Here is a 23,959-nt window from a genome sequence, read left to right on the forward strand (position 1 = left end):
GCGCGGCGGCCGGGGGGAAAGAAGCTGAGCGCGCGCGCGGGCGGGAAGGCCGGGGGCGGGAAAGAGCGAAGCGCTGCGCGCGGGGCCGGGGGGAAAGAGCGAGCGCGCGCGCGGGGCCGGGGGGAAAGAGCGAGCGCGCGCGCGGGGCCGGGGGGAAAGAGCGAGCGCGCGCGCGGGGCCGGGGGGAAAGAGCGAGCGCGCGCGCGGGGCCGGGGGAAAGAGCGAGCGCGCGCGCGGGGCCGGGGGAAAGAGCGAGCGCGCGCGCGGGGCCGGGGGGAAAGAGCGAGCGCGCGCGCGGGGCCGGGGGGAAAGAGCGAGCGCGCGCGCGGGGCCGGGGGGAAAGAGCGAGCGCGCGCGCGCTGGGGCCGGGGGGAAAGAGCGAGCGCGCGCGCGGGGCCGGGGGGAAAGAGCGAGCGCGCGCGCGGGGCCGGGGGGGAAAGAGCGAGCGCAGCGCGCGGGGGCCGGGGGGAAAGAGCGAGCGCGCGCGCGGGGCCGGGGGAAAGAGCGAGCGCTGCGCGCGGGGCCGGGGGGAAAGAGCGAGCGCGCGCGCGGGGCCGGGGGGAAAGAGCGAGCGCGCGCGCGGGGCCGGGGGGAAAAGAGCGAGCGCGGCGCGCGGGGAGCCGCGGGGGGGAAAGAGCGAGCGCGCGCGCGGGGGCCGGGGGGAAAGAGCGAGCGCTGCGCGCGGGGCCGGGGGGAAAGAGGCGAGCGCGCGCGCGGGGCCGGGGGGAAAGAGCGAGCGCGCGCGCGGGAGCCGGGGGGAAAGAGCGAGCGCTGCGCGCGGGGCCGGGGGGAAAGAGCTGAGCGCGCGCGCGGGGCCGGGGGGAAAGAGCGAGCGCGCGCGCGGGGCCGGGGGGAAAGAGCGAGCGCGCGCGCGGGGCCGGGGGGGAAAGAGCGAGCGCGCGCGCGCGGGGCCGGGGGGAAAGAGCGAGCGCGCGCGCGGGCCGGGGGGAAAGAGCGAGCGCGCGCGCGGGGCCGGGGGGAAAGAGCGAGCGCGCGCGCGGGGCCGGGGGGAAAGAGCGAGCCCGCGCGGGCCGGGGAAAGAGCGAGCGCGCGCGCGGGCCGGGGGGAAAGAGCGAGCGCGCGCGCGGGGCCGGGGGGAAAGAGCGAGCGCAGCGCGCGGGGCCGGGGGGGAAAGAGCGCGCGCGCGCGCGCGGGGCCGGGGGGAAAGAGCGCGCGCGCTGCGCGCGGGGCCGGGGGGAAAGAGCGCAGCGCGCGGGGGGCCGTGGGGGAAAGAGCGCGCGCGCGGGGCCGGGGGGAAAGAGCGCGCGCGCGGGGCCGGGGGGAAAGAGCGCGCGCGCGGGGCCGGGGGGAAAGAGCGCGCGCGCGCGGGGCCGGGGGGAAAGAGCGCGCGCGCGGGCGGCCGGGGGGAAAGAGCGCGCGCGCGGGGCCGGGGGGAAAGAGCGCGCTGCGCGGGGCCGGGGGGAAAGAGCGCGCGCGCGGGGCCGGGGGGAAAGAGCGCGCGCGCGGGGCCGGGGGAAAGAGCGCGCGCTGCGGCCGGGTGGAAAGAGCGCGCGCGGGCCGGTGGAAAGAGCGCGCGCGCGGGGCCGGTGGAAAGAGCGCGCGCAGCGCGCGGGCCGGGGGGTAAAGAGCGCGCAGCGCAGGGCCGGGGGTAAAGAGCGCGCGCGCGCGGGGCCGGGGGTAAAGAGCGCGCGCTGCTCGCGGGGCCGGGGGTAAAGAGCGCGCGCGCGCGGGGCCGGGGGGAAAGAGCGCCGCGCGGGCCGGGGGGAAGAGCGCGCGCGCGCGGGGCCGGGGGAAAGAGCGCGCGCGCGCGGGGCCGGGGGGAAAGAGCGCGCGCGCGGTGGCCGGGGGGAAAGAGCGCGCGCGCGCGCGCGGGGCCGGGGGTAAAGAGCGCGCGCGGGGCCGGGGGGAAAAGAGCGCGCAGCGCGCGGGGGCCGGGGGGAAAGAGCGCGCGCGCAGCGGGGCCGGGGGGAAAGAGCGCGCGCGCGGGGCCGGGGGGAAAGAGCGCGCGCGCGGGGCCGGGGGGAAAGAGCGCGCGCGCGGGGGCCGGGGGAAAGAGCGCGCACGCGCGCGGGGCCGGGGTAAAGAGCGCGCGCGGGCCGGGGGAAAGAGCGCGCGCGCGCGGGGCCGGGGGGAAAGAGCGCGCGCGCGGGGCCGGGGGAAAGAGCGCTGCAGCGCGGGGCCGGGGGGAAAGAGCGCGCACAGGGCCGTGGGGAAAGAGCGCAGCGCGCAGCACGGGGCCGGGGGGACGGAGCGCGCGCGGTGCGCTCGCGCGCGGCCGGGGGGAAAGAAGTGCGCGCGGGGCCGGGAGGGAAAGAGTGCGCGCGGGGCCGGGGGGGAAAGAGCGCGGGTCCAAGGCGGGGGGGGAAAGAAGCGCGCGCGCGCGGGGCCGGGGGGGGGGGGAAAGAAGAGCGCGAGCGCGCGGGGCCGGGGGTGGGAAAAGAGTGCGCGGGGTCAGTGGGGGGGGGGGAAGCGTGCACGACCGGGGGGGAAAGAGAGAGCGCGACCGGGGGGGAAAGAGAGAGCGCGCGACCGGGGGGGAAAGAGAGCGCAGCGACCGGGGGGGGGGAAAAAGAGAGCGCGCAACCGGGGGGGGGGAAAAAGAGAGCGCTGCGCGACCGGGGGGGGAAAAAGAGGAGGAGGCGCGACCGGGGGGGGAAAAGAGAGCGCGCGACCGGGGGGGGGGGGGGGGGAAAAGAGAGAGCGCGACCGGGGGGGGGGGGGGAGGGGGGAGAGGAAGCGGGGGGGGGGGGAGAGGAGGGGCGGGGAGAGGAGGGGCGGGAGAGAGGAGGAGGGGGGGGGGAAAGAGGAGGAAGGGGGGGGGGAGAGGAGGAAGGAGGGGGAGGGGGAGGGAGGGGGGAGGGGGAGGAGGGGAGCCAGCAGACCCTCTCCCCCTCTGCCGGCGATAGCTCCGCTGAGCTCCGTGCCGCCCCACGCACTGACATGCCGAGCGCAGCGCCCCGGTGAGCCCGAGCCCCGCCCTCCCGAGGCCGGGCCGAGGCGGCTTGAGACGGCCGATTGCGGTTGGCCGGGCCCGGTTGCCTTGGTAAACCTCCTCCCCCTCTCCGCCTCACGATCTCCGGGACCGGGCCTGGGCCTGAGCAGCTTGAGAGGGCCGATTGCGGCTGGTGAGCCCGGTTGCCGGGGTAACCCTCTCCGCTCCCCCTCCCCTCCCGAGCCCCGCCCTCCCCGCTAACCTGCTCGTTTCCCTCTGGCCGCGCTCTGTGTGAAGGTGCGCGTGCGCCGTGCAGCTCGAGCGCGAGGAACTTGCAGTGAGCCCAGCCAGCCTTTACCAAGATGGCTGGCCACTGGTTCGGAATCGGGGCCCAGCGGAATGGCCGGTGCGTAGCTCGGGCGTGGCTGGGCAACAGACGCCCAGGCTACCCACGCCCCGGGGTAACTGTCGGGAGATCATCGACCAACCCCGGGACGCTGACAAAGATAGGTAGAAACCTATATGAAAACGGTAAACCAACTGGGCTGTGCGACGAAACCCATGCGAAAATGGTAAAACAGTTGGTTTCTCCCCGCACCAACGTCCAGGGCCTGCTGACATCCAGCCTGTCCGTAATCTTCACCTCGAGGGAGAAGGTGGCGTGTCGCAGCCCGCTGTGTTCTGCTGACCACGTGGAGACAGGACGCCTGAAAGGATCAAAACGCAGACCTTTTTCAAAACTCTATACTTTCCAACTGGATTGGTGAGCATGTTTCTGGCCCCTCACAATCTGATCTAGATAGGCTTAGGGGGTGGGCATTTAAAGGGGTAATTAATTATGAGTTGTTGTCCCTCGATGTTCCGTGTGTTTCCCCATTTCGAGATGACTTTTGTAAAGTATAACATGCCTGTATATATGTTGGTTAGTACTGTATTATGATTTGTTTTTCCCTCACATGTACCTTATTGGCTTACATTCAATTTGTTCTTTTATGCAATAAAATTTTATTTCCTTTTCATTAAACCTGATCTGTAGAGTATTCTCTGCATTGTAGTTCCTGCCTCAAAGTCCAGTGTATAGAACCTAAGGGGCGAGTGGGTCGAACCATTCAAGGTTTTACTGTGCAAGAGAGAGAGGCCTCTGGAAAGAGAAACCTCTGCGATCTAAAACCCCTTACAGAAAATGGCGACCGCGGCAGGACATTGGCAGCAGGATTGCAATGTATTAGACCCAGGTTTAAATGGACAAAATGTTATGGATGAGAGGATAGCGGGTTATGTTTTTGGCAAGGTAACTCTCACTAAGCAGTGGATTTCCGATCTCTTATGGGATGAGCATCCGGTAGACGCAGCCATCAGGTGGACAGAGAGCAAAGAACATAAGAAGTCAGTCGAGAAGGCAGTGTGGCTGATGTGCTACAAAAGACAAGTCCAGATTTTGGACAAGGTCGTTGCAGTGCAGGCAGCCAAGATCAAAACCCAGGCTTCAGAGATAGAGGAAAAAGGCCGTGGGTGGGGAAAAACTTATCGCAGCGCTTCACGCGCTGAATCGGGAACGCCAAACTGTAGCCAGCCAACATCAGGCTAAAATAGAGTACCTGGAATGTCAGGTTACTGAGGCAAAGTTGCATGAAGCGAGGGTACGGGAGAAAAGCGCCCGCCTCGCACAACAGCTAAGAGCGCAGGAGGAGAGAGTAGTAGAGGTTAAGGCAGCTTACAAGCTGGCTCTCGAGCACGGGTTTGAGAGCGCAGACCATGGCCCCTGCCAAAAGATGATAGAAGACCCAAGAACGGCCTTGGTTAAGGCAAAAGGCATGGTATGCCTCGCAAGCCCAAAAGCAAGTCACATAGACTTCCTGAAGGAATCCAAAAGACCAATTCCACACGAAGTAGTTGTGGCACCAGCCACTGAACCCTCAGCACCGCCGAGCTGTAATGAGGTTTGGCACGAAGGGGGGGTGGCCAAGGTAGAACTGGAAGAGGAACAACCCCTGGTAGTAAAGCAGGAGCCGGCACCAATGTGTCCTCGGCATCAGAGGTATGGTCCCACCGATGCCAATGGCGCGGACGGACCCCACCTGAACCAGATCGTGCTGCCCCACGGTGATTGTGATGATCCTGAGCAGGCGAAGATGTTACTATTCTCCCTGGATAGCACAATCCTTCAGTGCCTCTCAGCAGGGAGCAAGAGGGGACAGAAAGGGTATGCGGAACTCAGGGACGAGGTCCTGGAAGTTGACGACGGTAACCCGTTCCTCCGTGTGGAAGGGACTGTGCAGCTAACTGGAGAACCCCCGCGGGTTTTCGCAGAAAGGCTGTGGCCAGTGTATCGGCACAGTTGTCCGGGCATGCCTGAACGGGCCGCAATGAACGCCGTTCAGCGGGTTCATTGGCTCCGTTGCCTGGTTGCCAACAGCTTGCCAAAGATACAGGCTCTAGCCAAATCTTGGTTTGACCCCCAAGGTCCCGGTATCACGGAGGAGACAGTGCTCCGACAGCTTACCATTGCATACAAGAATTGTAGAAGTCAGGAAACACCTCCCTCTAAGGGGAAAGTGCATGAGGCAAAACCCGCAGCCCCAAGTAAAAAGGAGTGGCATCAGGAGGGGAATCGCCCTCCCCAGGCCAAGCTCAATTGCTACGGGTGTGGGAAGGATGGACATTGGCATAGGGACTGTAAAAATCCGTGGAAGGATAATAAGGGAAGATCTCCCGCAGCCCAAGCCCAGACCGCTGCCCCAGCACGAGTCCAGGTTCAAGCCGCAGCCCCTGCCCAAGAAAGAGGAACCGGTGCAGCTATGGATCCCGCTGCAATAGAATCAATTTTAGAGACAATGCGGTCTCTTATGATCTCGCAGGGGAAGATAGCAGTCACCACCGGTCCTGCCGTTCCCACAGCCCCGACCGCTGCACCAAAATGACTAGAGCCAGCGCAGCCTGTCGACCTGTGTCCTCTAGAAAGACATGCAGAGGAAGAGACCTCCTGTAAAATGGAGGAATACCTGCGGTGCCAGGTTGCGAAGGCTAAGTTAGTTGAGCAAGCTTTAAGGGAAGAGAACGCGAGGTTAACAGCGAGGGCTGGCAGTTTAGAGGGTCAGCTAAGGGTTTGTAAAATGGTTCATGACCAGTGCAAACTGTTTAAGTCGGGTGCAAAAGAGCCAGCAACCGAAGCCAGGTCTGAGGGTAAAGATCCTCAGCCTGAGGCGTGCAATAAGTCATAGACCACACAGGCTGGAACCGCAGCCTGTTTGAAGGGAGGAGCCATCCCGCCCACCTGGGAGGTTTCCCCATTGGCCTGGGACTCGGACGGGGAAGAGCCCGGACGGGGAAGAGCCCGAAGACCAGGGCCCTCCCCCTGATCCGAACGCCATCGGGGGGGGGGGGGGGAAGCCCGAACAGCTAGGCCCTGCCCCTGACACGATTCTGGAGGAGGTGGAGTCGGAGGACGGAGGTCCCACCCTCGGCTCAAGCTTAGGGGAGGTAGAACTTGGGGGCGGAGATTCTCCACCTGTAGGGACAGGTAGGGAGTCGTCGTCTGCCACAGACCCAAATCCCAAAGGGGCGGAGCCTGAGAGAAGGGAGCCGAAGCCGGCAGTCGTGGAGGAGCCACGGGCTGTGAGGGCCAAAGTCCCAACCACAGATCCACTCGCTAAGGGAGCCTCGCCCAAGACACCCCTTCGCAGGTCGTCTCGAACGCCTCAACCAAGAAAACCCTGGCCAGATTCCCCCTATGTCAGCAGACACCGACTTGGGAAACCCCTGGAAAAACGCAGTCCCCAATTGGCAGCAAAAGGCTGCGGGGGACCCAAGCTACAGGTCAGTGCAGCCCCGCCACAGGGAGCGGTGAGCTGCAGTCCAAACAGGGATTAGGTAGGCCGCCCGGGGACGGGTGGCGCTGTACATAAGTTTAGTTAAGTTTAAGATTGGTTAAGTTTGAGGTGTGTAATTTTAAGGCGATAGTATGTATAAGTAGTAGTTTTGGAATCTGCCCAGCATGTGTTTGTGTTTTGGATCGAGGTCAAAAGACCTGATCATGCCTTCACCTAGGCCAGAATCTCTCGGGAGTTTGGCTGTATCGTTTAATCTGTTGCAGGAACCAAAAGTACCATGGAAAAGATTCTCATCGCGCTCGCGGTGATCGGGTGTAGTTGGGCCTATCGGGGCTACACCAAGGACTCCATAGTCTATGGGTGTTCCGGGGACACCGCCCCCATCGCGACGGATCGGTCGGGCGCGCGTGACGTTGAGGAGACAGCCACCTACTTCCACGAAGGGAGATGGCCAGGATGGCTGGGGTCGAACTCTACGGAATACTCCAGCCAGTCAGGATTTGCATACAGAGAGACTTCTCTAATGTGTCCCAGGGTGAGGATCATCGCACACAGAGTCAGCGTTACCGTCGGGAAGATTTGTTTGGTCTGCACTGGACATGTTCCTTTGGACCGACGGTGGTGGCTCAGGAAGCTGAGCCAGACCATGAAGAACTCCACGGTCGAGTGGGAGCGACTGGGTAACAATACCCATCAGACTATTACGGGGACTCATGGGGGATTGAGTGTCTGCTGGGACAAATGGTGGGAACCAGATGAGGGGATTTACATCTGTATGTGGGGTTCAGAATGCATCTGCCCCACAGGCGTCTCCATCTTTTTCCAAAGACAGTGGCAGGATGATGGGAAAGGGATGAGGTGGGACGTCAGCACACAGGCGTGCCGAGTCCCGTACTCTCAGATCCCGGTGAATGCCACTGAGCTCATCACCCGCCCCCGCAAGCCCCTGCCCACAATTCCGGTAGCCAAAGCCCGCAAGGGTGCCCCACCACTACCAAGTGACCCGGGAATGGATTGGTATTAGTGCCCACAGGTCAGGTGCTGTACCAAGGGGTGCACTACGCGGTGGCCTCGGTGATTTTAAACGTCACCGAGGTGCAATTGTACCAGGGCCTGTTAACAAACATGTTCAGACAATTTTATGAGTTCGACTTTGCTGATGTCGACAGAGCCGGATTATAAACCACACGAGGTCTTGGACAGGAAGGAGGGGTACAGTCAATGACATTTTTACAGCCTTCAACACAGGGACTTCCGTCATCAACACTCTGGATGACGTGGAGCTGCAGACTCAGATCAATGATTTAAAAGGGCGGTTAAGAAAGATACTGACGGACGAGAATAAGGTAGTGGGTTCTGAGTTAAATGAGGACCAGGCCATGACACTACACTTTAAGGATATAATAGCTGAGCTGGAGAAACACGCTAAAACGGTAAATGCTCTCATCAGAGAGGATCGGAATGCGTCAGATCAGGCTGCGCAAAACGAAGCGTGCGTGCTGTATGGGGCGTGGTTACTGGGCGAGGGCCGCAGTAATCTGGAGGATTTAAAACAAGGTTTGGGCCCCTCCTGGATCAGCAATAAGCACCTCGCAGCCCTCCACCCTTTTGAGAACGCATTGAGTCCGTGCCAGCTCAGACTAGCTTCAGAGGCCTACCCAGTCCCAGTGGACTATGGGAGGCCTAATCACACCATTATGGGTATAGTGGTAAGAATGCCGGTTATGGGAAAAACAGCTAAACCCGCCCCGGTATACAGGGTGGAGAACATTGGAGTCAAAGGGGTGCACACATTCGCTATACAGCGGTCCCACCGTACGTCATTCGATGGGAGCATGCAATGACGGGTACCGACCGCTCAGGGTGCCGGAGCCAGGGAGCACACATCATCCTGTGTCCCCAGCACTTGAATGCCTATTCGAAACCACAGTACGGGTTCAGAACTGCTGGCGAGAAGCCTATAAATTGCACCATGGAGGCAATGGCACAAGGCCATGTGCCCCCGCAGGTGGCATATAGGAGGTGGGACATACTGTGTCACCACTGCAGCGCCCCACTACCAACATGGACAGCATGGCTGGTGTCCGGTCAGTGACAGCAGTTTCTGCTTCAAACCCTAGGCAGAAGTTTAAGTGGCCCAAGAGCAAATTGTCCCCATTCCTGAACCTTCCACTGTTCACATCGCTGTTAAAGAAAATTTCACCGATCTGCAACGATTCATTGCACATTTTGGCTATATCATTCCCCCTCTCCCTGAACACCTCACCAAGATACTAAAAGCCGTTGCCGTTTCACAGAAACATTTTTACACGCTGGAGCAGAAGACGTTAGAAATAGGGGCAGACATATTAGATATAGTGACCCCACAGTGGTGGGACCTGTTCACTAATATAGAAGTCCCTTCATGGATTAGGATAGCCTCCCACATCCTTGTAGTGTGTCAGGTTTTTATTGTGATTTATTTACTGTTTGTACATTGTAAGAGGGACAAGCGTGTCCAGAAGTATGAGAACAGAGGAGAATGGAGAGAGCATTATGTGTGGGTAGAAGAGGAGACACCCGTTTAGATTTTTTGCTGCTATGTATAAAGTTAAAGTTTCCCTCCCTCTATTTTTGATAGTATTCATGTATGATTTTGTGTGTATTTTTCTTTATGGTATTTTTATTGAATTTTATTATATGTGTTGCTATTAATAAATAAAAGAGAATATGCATGAACCAGGTGGTGTAGGGGTATTAGGCCTCCCTCCACGCCTGGAAATGTGTGTGTCAGATTTCAATTCCAATGTATTGCCATCTATAGATGCTTAGTGTGCACTGCGGGTTTTCTGAAATGGGAAATGCATGTGTCGTGGGGTCATAGGTAAATACAGGGGATGGTTTGATTGTGAAGAGTCAGAAAATTTTGCTCACCCAGAATTATGATACTTCAAGCAAATTATAGTATCAGGGCGGACTGTAAGATTCGCAAAATTTGAACATTGTCCTATAAGGGTCTATTGGCAGAAAAGGCCTTAATTTTAAAGACTGTTTTAAAAGAAGCCCAGAAAAAAGGGCACACAAAATGGCCACCAGACCCCGTGACCAGCTTTTGGGACACTTGAAAATGGTTCCTGCAGTCCCCAGACAGCCTTTGTGGATTCAGCCCACAGTAAGTTCTGGAAGGCCGTTTGAGAAAATGAAACCAGACAGAACCACATACATATGGATTGGATGCAGATCCAGTCAGATCGGCCTGTAGATAAAGGCCATCTAAATGTTTACCCAGACAAAGGAAAACAGTTTCATATTCATAGGGGGAACATCAAGCACCGTTTTAAGACATCAAGAGGACATTAAAAGCAATACAGGGTCATTCCAGACCAGAGATGGCCGTTACCGGCCATCCCAAAGTAGTTTAAAACATAATAACTACCCCGCTGTGCTACAAGCCCGCCAAAATTTAAACAAAGACTAACCTTGATCTGGTGGGAGATAAGGGCCTCTTTTGAGAAGTATATCTGGGGACCTGGAGGAGCTATCGAGAGCTTTTTTTCTTATCTCTTTACATCGCCAGCCATCGAAAAACGCACCCCTTTTCGGTATCGGTGCAGAGTTCAAGTGGAGGTGACGGAGGATCGCGGTTCGAGATGGGAAATCAAGTCAGCATTTAGCCCCGGGGTAACTGTTGGGAGATCATCGACCAGCCCTGGGACACTGACAAAGATAGGTAGAAACCTATATGAAAACGGTAAACCAACTGGGCTGTGCGACGAAACCCATGCGAAAATGGTAAAACAGTTGGTTTCTCCTCGCACCGACGTCCAGGCCTGCGGACATCCAGCCTGTCCGTGATCTTCACCTCAAGGGAGAAGGTGTGTCGCAGCCCGCTGCGTTCCACTGACCATGTGGAGACAGGACGCCTGAAAGGATCAAAACGCAGACCTTTTTCAAAACTCTATACTTTCCAACTGGATTGGTGAGCATGTTTCTGGCCCCTCACAATCTGATCTAGATAGGCTTAGGGGGTGGGCATTTAAAGGGGTAATTAATTATGAGTTGTTGTCCCTCGATGTTCCGTGTGTTTCCCCATTTCGAGATGACTTTTGTAAAGTATAACATGCCTGTATATATGTTGGTTAGTACTGTATTATGATTTGTTTTTCCCTCCCATGTACCTTACTGGCTTACATTCAATTTGTTCTTTTATGCAATAAAATTTCATTTCGTTTTCATTAAACCTGATCTATAGAGTATTCTCTGCATTGTAGTTCCTGCCTCAAAGTCCAGTGTATAGAACCTAAGGGGCGAGTGGGTCGAACCATTCAAGGTTTTACTGTGTAAGAGAGAGGCGCCTCTGGAGAGAGAAACCTCTGCGATCTAAAACCCCTTACACTATTTGTGCTATATTTTCCTCTTACGCGTGCTCCTACGTAGTGGTTCCCCTACGTAGTGGTTCCCCTGTGGCTTCAGCAGATGTGGAGGCCCCTTGCTCACTTTCCTGCTGCTCCTGTCTCAATGCCTTTGGCGGGCGTCCTCTGGGATGGCGAGCCTGTGAGGGCTCGCCAGCAGTCTGCTGCTCCTGCGGCTGTGCAGTGGTTGAGACCTCTACCTCCGTTGGGTGTGGACTCCGGCGGGGCTCTGACCGAGAGCTCTGCAGTGGCATGAAAGTGTGAGCGCTTGGAGAGGAGCCCCCACTTCCTTGAGGTCTGCCACCAACCTCCCTCTCATGGGTCAGGTCCCCCTCAGTGCCTGCAAGTGGCTTGAGAGCAGCTTGCTGCACATCAGGGGGGCCATGGGGACCCGTATCTACAATGGCAGTCCTACTCAGAAGGACTTCCATGAAGGTCTGGTTTCTCTGTTCAATAGATGCCTGTCGCTCCTCAAGAGATGTCATTCTATTCTGAACATTCACCATGTTTTCCATACCTTGGCGACTAACCTCCTCCATGGCCGTAGCCCTCCTCTCCTCTACCGTAGCCAGCCTTACCACGGAGGCAGCAATCATTTCCACGTAGGTAGCCATCCTTTCCATGTTGATGCATTCATGCGCCACTGACTCCACAAAGGCTCTACTCATGTTCGCTATGGACTCCTCCATTCGCTCCACACTCGCAACCCTGGAGACAAAACCTGCCAGAGACTCCTGCATCTGTGCATGGAGTTCCATCACCTCTGATCTTACGGATGGACCCAGAGGCAGAGGGTCCACATGCAGCTGAGCCGAGCTGGCAGAGTCCTGCGCCCTCCGACGAGGGCTCTCCACTGCTGTCCCTGTCTCCACAATCTGCTGATGCTCACTTGTGAGCTGTGATACACCAGGTGACAGCTCTATTCCGAAGGTCCCACCAAGGTGTGAGTGTCTGCGCTGGTGCTGGGTGCGCTTATTTCTGCTGACGATGCGCCCTCAGAGGTTGCAGATTCTTCTGAGGAGTCTGGCTGCTCAGGCTCTCCCTCCTGCACCGTGGGGATGGGGGCTCTCGATGGTCCTGTGGGGGAGTCAAGGAAAAAGTTAGAGATGTGATGCCAAGGTTACATGCACATTGCATTTTGTAGATGATCATAAGTCCATATGATGTAGCTTCAGAATCATTATCAGCGACTCATGCAATGCCAACGAGAGAAATGGAAAACTATTCTGTCACCAGCTTGCGGGGATGCTCCTGCCTGTCCTTCCCCAATGTCCACATCTCGGTCAGCCCCCAGCAATTTCCAGGACGCCTTCCTCCCAGGGGGTGAGCTGGGCTAATGAGGGCGGCCCTCCTCCTGTCCTGGCTCGCTCTCTCCTGTTGTGAGCTCTCTTTTCCTGCAATGAGGGAGACAAGTGGAGGTTGAGTGAGAATGAAGGAGTGCAGAGATTGCATAGCATAGATACTTAGAAGGAGACAAAGATGGAGTGAGGTTGCAAGACCAAGGGCCCTCCCTGTGTGTTGTCAGTTGTGTTCAAAGCATCAGAGTGAGAGGGAGTGTGAGGGCTGCATGGTGGCATAGTTCTGTGAATGTGAGCATAGAGAGAGAGAGAATGGGTATGGGTGCATGGATGTGAGTGTCTAGTGGGATGTGCAGGAAGAGATTGCTAAAGCTGAGTGCTGGTGAGGAAATGCAATGGGGATCAGATTGAGGGTGATGGAAACATCATACAGTACTTACTTTTCCAGTGCGAAGGTGGTCATGGAATCTTTTCCTGCACTGCAACCACATTCTTCGTGTAAGCCCCAAGCAGTTGACTTGACCTGCCACCTCTAGCCACACAGCCTTGGTCTGGCTGGGAGGCCTCTTCCTCCCTGAAGAAGGTAAGACGACCTCCCTGTGGGCCCTAGCACCATCCAGTAATGCCTGTAGTGAAGCCTCATCAAATTTGAGCACAGATCTGGCCCTCCTGCTGGCCGTTCCTCCTGCAGGCTACTGTGCCATCTTAATGTTGAAGGTTGGAAGTCTGCAGAAGAAGCAAGGCTTGCTGTGAACCTTAAAAGCAGCAGCAATGATGATGTCATATTCTGCGACTTTCTGACTGGAAATACTCAATTGCCAAGGCTTCCCACATGCTGGAAATCAATTGGCCAATTGAGTTAAATTTGCATCAATCTCACAGACCCATTTACAATCATGTCGGAATCACTAAATTCGGGGAACCTGCCAATTCCCTGCACCGGAGATAAAATCGACCCCCAATACTTTCTGGACCTGACTGTATCGCTCGTAACTAGAAGAGTCAGTCATAAATATAAGAAAGTCACTAATAAATCCAATAGGGAATTCAAGTGGAACTTCTTTACCCACAAGAGTGGTTAGAATGTGGAACTCACTAACACAAGTAGTTGAGGCGAATAGCATAGATACATTTAAGGGGAAGTCGGACAAGCACGAGGGAGAAAGGAATAGAAGGTTATGCTAATGGGGTTTAGATGATGAGGGGTGGGAGGAGCTTGTGTGGAGCATAAATTCAGGCATTGACCAGTTGGGCCGCATAGCCTGTTTCTGTGCTGTTAACGCTATGCAACTCTACGTAACTGTTCATTATCCTCAAGATATGTGCCTCTGAACTTGTTGCATGTCATCTCTTCAACTCTCAAGCTCCCATCTTTTCCATTGCTAAAGCTGCTTTCAACAAGCGCAGTTTCCAATTTCATGCAAAACACTTCTTTTCCCATTAGCACCCAAATCCATTCAAGACTGGAATATTCCATTTATATTTAAAGAAAGTGTAAATACTTCTGTACAAGTTAAAGTTTTCTGTCTGATAGGCAAGCTCGCTCTTCTTTTCAACCTCCTTTCTCCCCCCCCATCACAACCTTTCTGGTCTATTCTATTGATGCTACAATGATCAGTACATCAACAGAATCAGAGAAGTTCACAGCACAGGAGGATGCCATTTAACCCATTCCGTCTGTGCCAGCTCTTAACTAGAGCAATTCAAAAACTAGTCCCACTGCCCCACACTCTCCCCATAGCTGAGAATCTTCCTCTACTTCAAATAGTTAACCAACTTTCCCTTAAAATATACAATGGCCTCAACCGCTGCCTATTGCAAAACATTCCATGCTCCAACTCTCTACATAAAGAAATTTCTCCTAACCTCCCTCACAGTGATGATTTTAAACTCATTACTGACTCCCCCAATTAAAGTAAATCGTCTTTGCCGATTCACCCTAATAAGACCCTTCATAATATCTCCCCATAGTATTTTTTGCTCCAATAAAGATAGTCCCATTATTTCCTGATAACTACAGTTTCCCATCCCCGGCATCATCCTGGTGAATCTATGCTGTACACTTTCTATGGCTTCATTGTCCTTTCTGCAATGCGGTGCCTAAAACTGTGGCCCAAAGCAAGATGTTGTACAAATTTAATCTACAGTTTTAGGCACCCCATTGAAGAAGGTGTGTCACTGTGAAAGGGCATGAGTTGGATGGAGTGTAATATCTCCTTGAATGGGGTGAGGGATACATAAGGGAGTGTGACTGATGCATATGGCAGTGTGACTGTTGAGGAATGCTTTAATTTTCATGTACAAATTCAAAATTTTCCTGGGGAGCTTCGCCCCAAAATTGCTCTAACAATTTTATGCCTTCAACATTTGGATTTCTTCTCTCAGATTTTCATCGGTTTTTACTAGTTTTCTACATTGGCAAGCAGCCTTCTTACAGTTGCTGACTTTAAAAGTGGGAGAAGGGCTTATTCTCCTGCGCCCATATGCAGCAGCCTTTCAGTGGTGGTGCTGCACTCGATAGTCTGTAGCGGTATTTCTTTCATACAGAATCTGAAGAAACGGCGTGTTGCTAAGCAACAGTCCTGCATATTCCAATTGTGTTGGGTTCAATTCACTTATCTACAAGCAGGTCTTTCTTCCCGGTAAGTAGTATAACATATTACATTTTGGAGTTCACCCACTTCTACAAAGGTCACGAATGAATGTAATATATTCTATTGCAAAAACCTGTAAAATGCACCAAACCAGGTGTCAAAAGTGATTATCTGGGGGAACATACTCCCTGACCCTACTCCACTTTACAGTATACCCACTTCTAAAAGCTATGTATTAAAAGGTATATATTGAGCTAAAAGTGAGGTAATCCTGCCACTTTATAAATCATTGGTGCGGCCGCATTTAGAATACAGTGTACACTCATGGTCACCACAGTACAAAAAGGATACTGCAGTTATTGAAAGGATACAGAAGAGAGCAACCAGGAGGATTGAGGGGATGGAGGGATTGGGTTATGAGGAGCAATTATGTAAATTGGACATGTTCTCACTGGAAAAGAAGATTAAGAGGTGATATGATTGCTGTTTTTAGGATTCTAATGGGAATAGATAGTGAAGACCATGACAAGCTATTACACCTTATACACAACAGTATAACCAGAGGACATGGCCTGCGCTTGAAAACTAATCTGTGGAAACATTGGCCCAGATTTAGCGCTGGGTAATGACGGCGAACTGTCAGCATTCGCCATTATTATCCCTCTGAAACTAACCGCAACTTCAGGATTTAGCGCATGCTCATCTAAACATGGAAATCCTGAGGTTGCGGTCATTCACTGCTCCAACACAGGTGGTGCTGTGGACCACACCCCCCTCCCCCCATAGCCTGCAATCAGTGAAATTAGTGGAACTGATGAAAACTTGGGCTTTTCCACACTATTGCTCTTAAATACCCCATTGTTGGAATAGGTGTAATTGGGGATTTAACAGTGTATTGACTGCTATACAACTGTTCTGACCCTGAAAAATTAATTTCTATGTTTGTGGAATGTCAAATTTCTCCATCATGATAAAAATTACAATTTTATAATGTAAAGTTTGTTTGATATTTCAACTGTACCTTATCCTCATGTGAAAATCCCAATCTTTATTTTGCACTCTAACATTTTTAAAAAGTCCATATAAAAGCTGCTTTTCATTTCCTGTTTTGCTGTCTGTGAGAATTCTTGAATGTGATTGGCTGCTTTGACAGCTTATTGACTTCACTGCAGCTCTTCACTGGGAATTCCCATTACAGAGCGCTGCAATCAATTACATGTCGAGAGAAACAAAATTCTCGCCACAGAGATCGCGCAATCTCTGTGGGCAGCTTTCTTCGAGCCCAGCGGCGAGCACCTTTGCTTCACCACTGACCGCAAATTACGGGCCAATTTCAGTGAATGAGTGGTCAATCTACGGAACAGTCTCCCTAGGGAAGATAGCGGCAGCAGTCTTGTTTCATTCAAATGCAAAATTAGATATTGTATTTTAGGTTACAGTACGAGTAGTTTGAGACATGTAAATATAGCATGCTTGGGTGGAACAGGTAATTTTGTAGCTATGGTTCCCAAAGAATTCCACCACTGGGGTTTTCCTCTCCTCATAGACTGTTGTAGATTTGATGGGATACAATAGCAAAATACTGCGGATGCTGGAAATCTGAAATAACAACAGAAAGTGCTGGAAACACTCAGCAGCAGGAGAGAGAAACAATCATTGTTTCGGGTCGAACCCTTCAACTGACCCAAAACGATGGGGTCGATTTTCCTGAAGCTGTCGGGAAGATGGCGGGACTACAACTTTCGGGTTTTAGACCCGCCTACTTCGACGTCCGGCCAATCCGCGCAATTTTGACTTGATTGACCTTGTTAAGCCCGCCCAGCACCCATCACTCACCTGAGCACCGACATCGCGACCCCTTCAACCCGACGGCCCGCCTGCTCTAACCCGGCGTGGTTTGGAGCCGTAGGGAACCCCTCAAATTAGGGATTAGGCTAAAACCTGCCTGTTAACAGGCAGTTAATTGGCACTAATCCCTTCCCGCCTGGTTTCGGCGGGTCCCAGCCGCCCCTGCGTGGGGCGGGGTTTTGGGCGGGATGGTGTCAGGACCCCCAAATTCGGGATATTCCCCCCCCACCACACAGACGCTTGAAACCCCGCCTGACGGCTCCAGGAAAATCGACCCCGATGACTGTTTCTCTCTCCTCTATGCTGCCTGACCTGCTGAGTGTTTCCAGCACTTTCTGTTGTTATTTGTAGATTTGATGGAGATTGATTGCTATGGTTAGTCAACAACTCTATTATCGTTGTATCGTGTGGTTAGAAGGCGAACTAGATGGCCCTTGGTAGTTTATTGTCCAGCAATTCTTCTGCTTTTAAATTGCCACAACAATAAACATATGTGGAGTATCATCCATGCCAATGGATTTTCGCAGCTCTTCCAACTCACCACGAACATAGGCGGATCTCTTTCCCTACTGTTGTTATTTCCGGTTTAGCCACTGAACAACTTTGTTTTTAGTTTCTCTGACATAGAAACCATTTTCGCACGCCAAGGAAATAGCAAGACCTTCACGTTATTTTGTAACAAATCAGACTGCAAAGTACCAATTTGTTCCTTCTTTTCAAAACAAAAGCAAATCTTCCAAATTAACATTACGAAACAGTCAGCAGTGCTCTCCCAACGCGCGACTTTAAATCCAAACAATAACACTCTCGGTGGAACTGATTATTTAATATTACTGTTATTGCCACAGTAAATCAACTCTCTCACTCACACACAGACCCCCTCACCTGCGGCCCGGACTCCTGCACTTTCGCGGTGCAGTGCGGCGGTGTAAGCACGAGTACTTGGAGTGAATGCACACACACTGCAAGCGAGCCACAAACACACACGTCTGAAGCTTGCCTCCATCGCTGCCTCTCCACGCAGCTGCACAGCTGAGCGGCGCCACGTGACCGTCACACCTCCCGACCAGCTGCTGCTGGGATCGCAGAGCAAGATCACATTTTGCATTGTGAAATCGGTGAGACCTTTTGCTTTTCCTTCCCGTTTTGACTTTCGCCCGTACGGCATCCGCATACATGTAAATGTAAAGGATTTTTCTATTCCTGCAATTCGAATTTGTACTTGTGGAGTAAGCATTCCTTTTAAATTCCGTTGAAGTAAACTGCAACAGACTAGATTGTAGTCTAAGCAGCCTGGCTATTTGCTGTGTTCCACTGTTTCAACTCACTAGTTTTAAAGACATGTTCCTTTTGTGCTGTCAAAAACGTATTCTTTAAAAAAAAAGTATGGAAAGCTCGAAATTGTGGTGCTACTTTGCTTTTTAAAAAAAAAATACTGATTTAGAGCAAGTTACATTTCCAATAATTCAGATTTTAAATCCCCACCACCCTATGGGCTACGCACAATCAAGTGTCCTTCAGTGAGAACGCTTCCATCTAGAGGTCACTGACCCCAGAACAGCTGCGAATAGAACTGGAGAAGTTATCTCTCTGCAAAGCAAATTTGAAATACGGCTCTTATAAACATTGGAATTGCTACAGTCTCTGCGAACTGTGCTTGATCTTCCACAATATGCATTTCAGAATCGTCTGAGCAAATCATTTATTTTTTTCATGTACACATTGGAAAGCTAGTTTCACCACTTCGTATTACTGTTTAATCTTCCTTTTTAATTAATGGAGTGCATTTTCTTAATTAACCTAATCGTTGGGGGGTCTAGAACGAGGGGTCACACTCTCAGGCTACGGGGTAGGACATTTAGGACTGAGATGAGGAGAAATGTCTTCACCCAGAGGGGTGGTGAACCTGTGGAATTCTCTACCACAGGAGGCTGTGGAAGCCAAGTCACTGACTATATTTAAGGAGATAGATTTCTAGACACAAAAGGCATCAAGGGGAATGGGGGGAGAGCCAGAATATGGTATTGAGATAGAGGATCAGCCATGATCATATTGAATGGCGGAGCAGGCTCGAAGGGCCGAATGGCCTACTCCTGCTTCTATGTTTCTACTAATGTACTGCCAACATTTTGTCGAATAAATAACCTCTGAAGAAACAGGTATCCTACTCCTGCTAGCCGCTCGGGACAATATACTGAATGTGAACCGACGGTAGCTGTGGAATTTACTTTGGACCCACCTGCACCCTGAGCACTTCCGTTTGGTACAATGACAGCAGACAGACCAGAGATACCACTTCAGTGGGCCTGAGGAAGGCAGCAAGGAGCTGAGTGAAGGTTACGTTGGACTTTTTTAAAAAAGGTGCCAATATATTTTAAGCGCCTTACAGTGTAACATAAGTTATATTCACCTCATGAAAAAGAAACTAGTGGACCAAAAAAGTATTTTTAATTTAAAGCCACGTGTAGCGGTTGAGTATGAAAGATGATAAAACGACATGACAAATATTTTATATAGAAGTAAATCTATTAGCATAAGAAACACCACAACTGTCAGTTCCAGAGCAACACTTTTATTAACCGTTTCAACTCGTCATTGTGACTAAAACACAGACCTTCCACAACTGAACTCAGTTTTATAAAAAATAAAAACGTGGATAAGTGATGTACAGATATTACAAAATTGTTATTCTGTTAAACTTTACAACATAAAATGCAGTATTTCGAATCGTGTTACAAAAGAGCTTCGTGGATTGGCTCCCCCAATGGAAATCCCTGCAAGTTACAGCACTGCCAGAGAAGAGCCGCTCCCGATTTCAAATACTGTCATTGAGTCCAATAAACGGGACTCGATTGCTCTGACAGGGCACGGGACTCCCCGCGGAACGTTATGCCTTCTCGTAGGTACGAACGGCAACAATATCGTCAAATGTGAGAGTCTGTTTAAACATAAAAAGAATTCAATAATACAACTCACGCACTGAAAGATATATACACCAGAAATGTAACTGCAGGTTAACGTACCATAACCATTTTGCCATCCTTGATCTCCCTGGCAAAACTAGTTTCCTTTCCGTCCCATTTCTGGACATGCACAAGCTTGTCACCGTCCAACGTCACCGTTGTCTGTTGACAATAACAGAACGAGTTATCGATCGGTAAACCTACCTAATAGCTAGAAATATTTAGAGCACGAATTCCCGTGGAACGGTGTGGTACCGCATTGGAATGTGCAACGCTTGAACAGCACCTCTGCTCACTTCAATACCCCCTCGCAACCTAGAGACTGGGCAGTAAAAACAATCAAATTCTTTGGTGGCACTTTTATTGTCCACAGCGCTTGCATGTACTCCGAATGCACACGCTGAAAAACACATTGCACGGCCCTTGCCCGAACTCACTTTGCAATTTCGGTCATCTGGTGTGGTCTCGTCGAACTCTTCTCCAAGTTTGAAGCTGATTTCGGTGTTTTTAAAGGTACTCAGAGTCTTCAACACCACCTTATCCTCCTCTTTGCTGATGATAATCGTCGGTTTGGTAACATTCCCAACTTGTCGAGTCGCGAAACTCACACCTGCCAAAAATACAGATATTGCACGAGTTGCTGCTCTCTGTTCTCGGCGAGAGATATAAATAAATAAAGACTAGCTTTATACTGGCTCTACTTGGGCAAAAAAGGTGAGGGAAATCATTTAGATTTAACAAAATCAAGACATGCCTGTAACTTAGTCTGCTCTTAAAATATGGATCTCCGACACTGCAATCAACACCTAGCCACATTTATTTCAAGCATCTATTTCCATACAAGATTTGGCCAGCCTTTTTTTGGACTCCCACTGCAGATTTAAGGTTTAGATTAAACCCCAGGTGTTTCTACAGGTTAGCAGCGCGCTGCTTACCCAAAGCTTTCATGTACGCATCGAAATTCTCGCTTTCAGTGAGCTTCCAGGTTCCGACAAAGGCATCGACCATGGTGACGATACCGGAGATTGGAGAAAGCGAAGGAAGAGGATTTCACGGTGAAAACTGGCGTTAAAGTTGGAACTGCCGACCCTGTTGGCGATGAAAATGCAAAGCCCGTGCTGCGGCTGGGCGCGATGGCCCCTAAATACAGCCCCCGGGTGGGTGGAGTCACGGGCGGAGCATGGCGGACAGCGGAGAAGATCAATCGCCTCTCATCGACTGTGACTGAAGCAGTGGAAAGTTTCCCAAAAAAGGAATTCGAGAATTAAAAATGGGAATGAAAAACAGTGTAAAGGACAAAAGTAAAGAGGTTGTAATTAAAATAAGGAATGGAGACCTGTTCCCCCAATGTGGCCTCCGTTGCCTTTACGAATTGCAGCGTTTGGTCACCGTCGCAAGTTATTGCATTCCACTCGTCGTCGTTGTGACTGGAAAATAAAGCAACCGATATAAACCTTTCTGTCCTACCTGGAAAGATCTATACTTTATTCGTGAACATTTTAGTACAGTTAACGTGAGTAAATATCAGAGCTAGTATTAAAGATCCGTTCTACATTTCAATTATTGTGTGCTGCACCTGTTTTCTAAAGTAATATTTTAGATGACATTTAATTCAAGCAAAACAGTTAAGTGCGGCATTTCGTATTTACAACGATAGCATTCGGTTGCCTGTCTCCAAGGTGATTTTTTTTTTAATTCGGAAACGAGTGAATCTCAGCAAATTGCGATAAATCAAGTACGAGAAGGAATTGAATACACATGAGCCCTGTGGACTTGCGATGCCACAGACGACACCTGTTGTTCAGTTTAAAGAAAACACCAAGATCGACGGAAGGGACGTTTGAAATGGCACTGAGTGGTTATGGTCACGGCCTGTTTCTCATTCTAAAGCATCTGTATTATATTCATTAAACAGAAATGGAATCAGAAGTAAGCGTTGTAAGAACGGCTGTACTAATAAAATACCTTTTGAGTAAAACATTCTTTATCTCAAGCATTTCTCAGGATTTTACTTCCGTCAGATTTCCATGCACATGGCCTGTACCTTTTTCCTTACTATGTCTTACAGTAGTTAAGCACTACTTCAGTCTTTTCTTAACACATTGAAATCAACATGGTAACCTACATTTTCTGATCAGACATAAGCTCGAACAAAAGTGGGGTGATGCTCGACCCTCAGCACAACAGTCTTCAGTGCGTCGACCCAACTGTATTTCCAGGGTCAGCCTCCTTATGACATGGGCAAGCTCCCGACATGGCAACTGCCTGTGGATGGGAGTTCACCCATTAAAGAGTGGGGAATCAGGTCCTGCAGCAGGATTTAAAAGCCTGCAGCAGCTTAGAGGGACAGGCATGATCTGCATTTCCATCATGGTCTTAGCCGAACACACCAACAACTCGGAAAGCTGGACATCTGGGGTGCTGAGATACAGTCTGGCCTAAGTGTCACAGCTTATTGTAATCTGTTAGTGTCTTGCACAACTTTGCCCTACAAAGGGGCATAGCCATGGAAGAGGCTTCCCTCTTTCCTTCAGTTACCTCCTTCCCTTCATTTCCTCTTCCCTTTCCTCTTCATTACTATCCATTTCCTCCTTCTCTTTTCCCTTCATTGCTATCCATTTGCTTTCCATCTCCCCTTAGTTCTGCTCTTTCCTCAGTGCTGTTGCTAATGGAAATGATTCCAACCACTGAATACCGCAGACAGCAACTTCTGTTCTCGTGAGAATTTCCGCCTACAGTGTGGGGCAATAAGAATCACATTGCAGCACGACTTGAAGAGCAGCAGTGAGGGGAGAGGAGCCCAGTTTGTGCTAAAAAAAAATCAGCACATGCTGCCGCAAACACTGGATGCACAAAATACTGGTTATCAATGTGAAACACTGATGTTTGGCATGTACGCACTCATTAGTACCAAGGGAAGTGCACACACTGTGGGTTTTGATGACAGTAGCGATTGCACTAAAGCTGTTGCACATGCAGACAGTGTTTTGGCCAAGGTTTTGGAATTAGCAGTAATGAGGTAGTAATAATGGGAGCTGTGTAAATTGACATATATAAGGAGGATGCTGCAGATGGTGGCATGTGGTAATGGAGGAAGATATGTGCAGTGGCCAGGCATGATAGTCTCCTGTACCAGTGTGGCACACAGGTGCCTGGCAGCCAGGTAAAGGTTTTCCTCTTCATCTTCCCCAGGGTGCTGCTGCTCCTCCTTAGACAAATTATAGTCAGGATGTCTCTGCCTGTAACTTCAGATGTGGGGGTACCAGTGGGTGGGCTGCATGCATCTCCAGTGCAACCTCACCAGCCTGGCCTAACCTCTGGCATCCCTCCTCTTCTTCAAGGAAGCATAGGCAGAGGGGAATTCCCAGTTTGTGTCCTGCCAGAATGGAGGGAGGGAGACCTGCAGCAAAGAGCAGAGAGGCAAATGGAAAATAGTTGGCAGGAGCAAAAAAAAACTTTTTTTCCAAAATCGGAAGAGAAATAAGAATTCTGCAAAGATTCAGAACACCTTTATAATTTAATTTCACATTTTCTTTCGTCCCTAGCAATCTGGGTGGGTGTTTTCATCAGCGGTGGAAATGGTGGGCAAAAATGGGCAGACCTTTGGTACTGTTTTGTAAAATATGGAGTGTGCAATCACAAGTTGTCAAGTGAGTAGGTTGCCAGCATCCACAGTAGAAAAGTCACCCAGTCCGGATGGGATACGTCCTAGGTTGCTGAGAGAAGTAAGGGTAGAAATTGCAGAGGCTCTGGCCACAACTGTCCAATCCTCCTTAGGTACAGAGTGGTACCAGAGGACAGGAGGATTGCAAATGTTACACCCCTGTTCAAAAAAGGGGGAGGGATAAACCCGACAATTACAGGCCAGTCAGCCTATTGTCGGTAGTGGGGAAACTTTGAGAGATATCCCCCAACCTTTTCCCGTAGCCCTGCATATTGTTTTCCCTCAGATACTTATCTAATTCCCTTCTGAAAGCCACAATTGAATTTGCCTCCACCACTCTTTCAGGCAGTGCATTCCAGATTATAACCACTCGCTGTGTGAAAAAGTTTTTCCTCATGTCGCCTTTGGATCTTCTGCCAATCACCTTAAATCTGTGTCCTCTGGTTCTCAACCCTTCTGCCAATGGGAACAGTTTCTC

The 23,959-nt window shown here is 51.8% G+C and overlaps 2 protein-coding genes across 3 annotated transcripts in view; both read right to left on the reverse strand.

Moving 5' to 3' along the window:
- The window catches only part of smpdl3a (sphingomyelin phosphodiesterase acid like 3A), an 83,942-nt gene extending 66,051 nt beyond the window's left edge, over positions 1 to 17,891 (reverse strand). For both annotated transcript variants that reach the window (XM_085997277.1, XM_085997276.1), the window contains exon 1: positions 17,740 to 17,891. In XM_085997277.1, the coding sequence (XP_085853403.1) occupies positions 17,740 to 17,860 (121 nt within the window). In that variant the 5' untranslated portion in view covers positions 17,861 to 17,891. The remainder of the gene's footprint in view (positions 1 to 17,739) is intronic.
- Positions 17,892 to 19,406: 1,515 nt separating this feature from the next.
- Positions 19,407 to 20,941, reverse strand: fabp7b (fatty acid binding protein 7, brain, b). Its single transcript, XM_085997280.1, has 4 exons — positions 20,753 to 20,941; positions 20,255 to 20,427; positions 19,878 to 19,979; positions 19,407 to 19,792 (listed from the first exon to the last, which is right to left on the reverse strand). Exons 1-4 carry the CDS (start codon positions 20,823 to 20,825, stop codon positions 19,742 to 19,744), a joined length of 399 nt encoding a protein of 132 aa, XP_085853406.1. The 5' UTR covers positions 20,826 to 20,941; the 3' UTR covers positions 19,407 to 19,741.
- Between the last annotated feature and the right edge of the window lie 3,018 nt (positions 20,942 to 23,959).

The sequence above is a fragment of the Somniosus microcephalus genome, chromosome 9 (genome assembly GCF_052327205.1).
Source record: "Somniosus microcephalus isolate GS21.2 chromosome 9, FLI_Smic_1.0, whole genome shotgun sequence".
NCBI classification, from domain to species: Eukaryota; Metazoa; Chordata; class Chondrichthyes; order Squaliformes; family Somniosidae; genus Somniosus; species Somniosus microcephalus.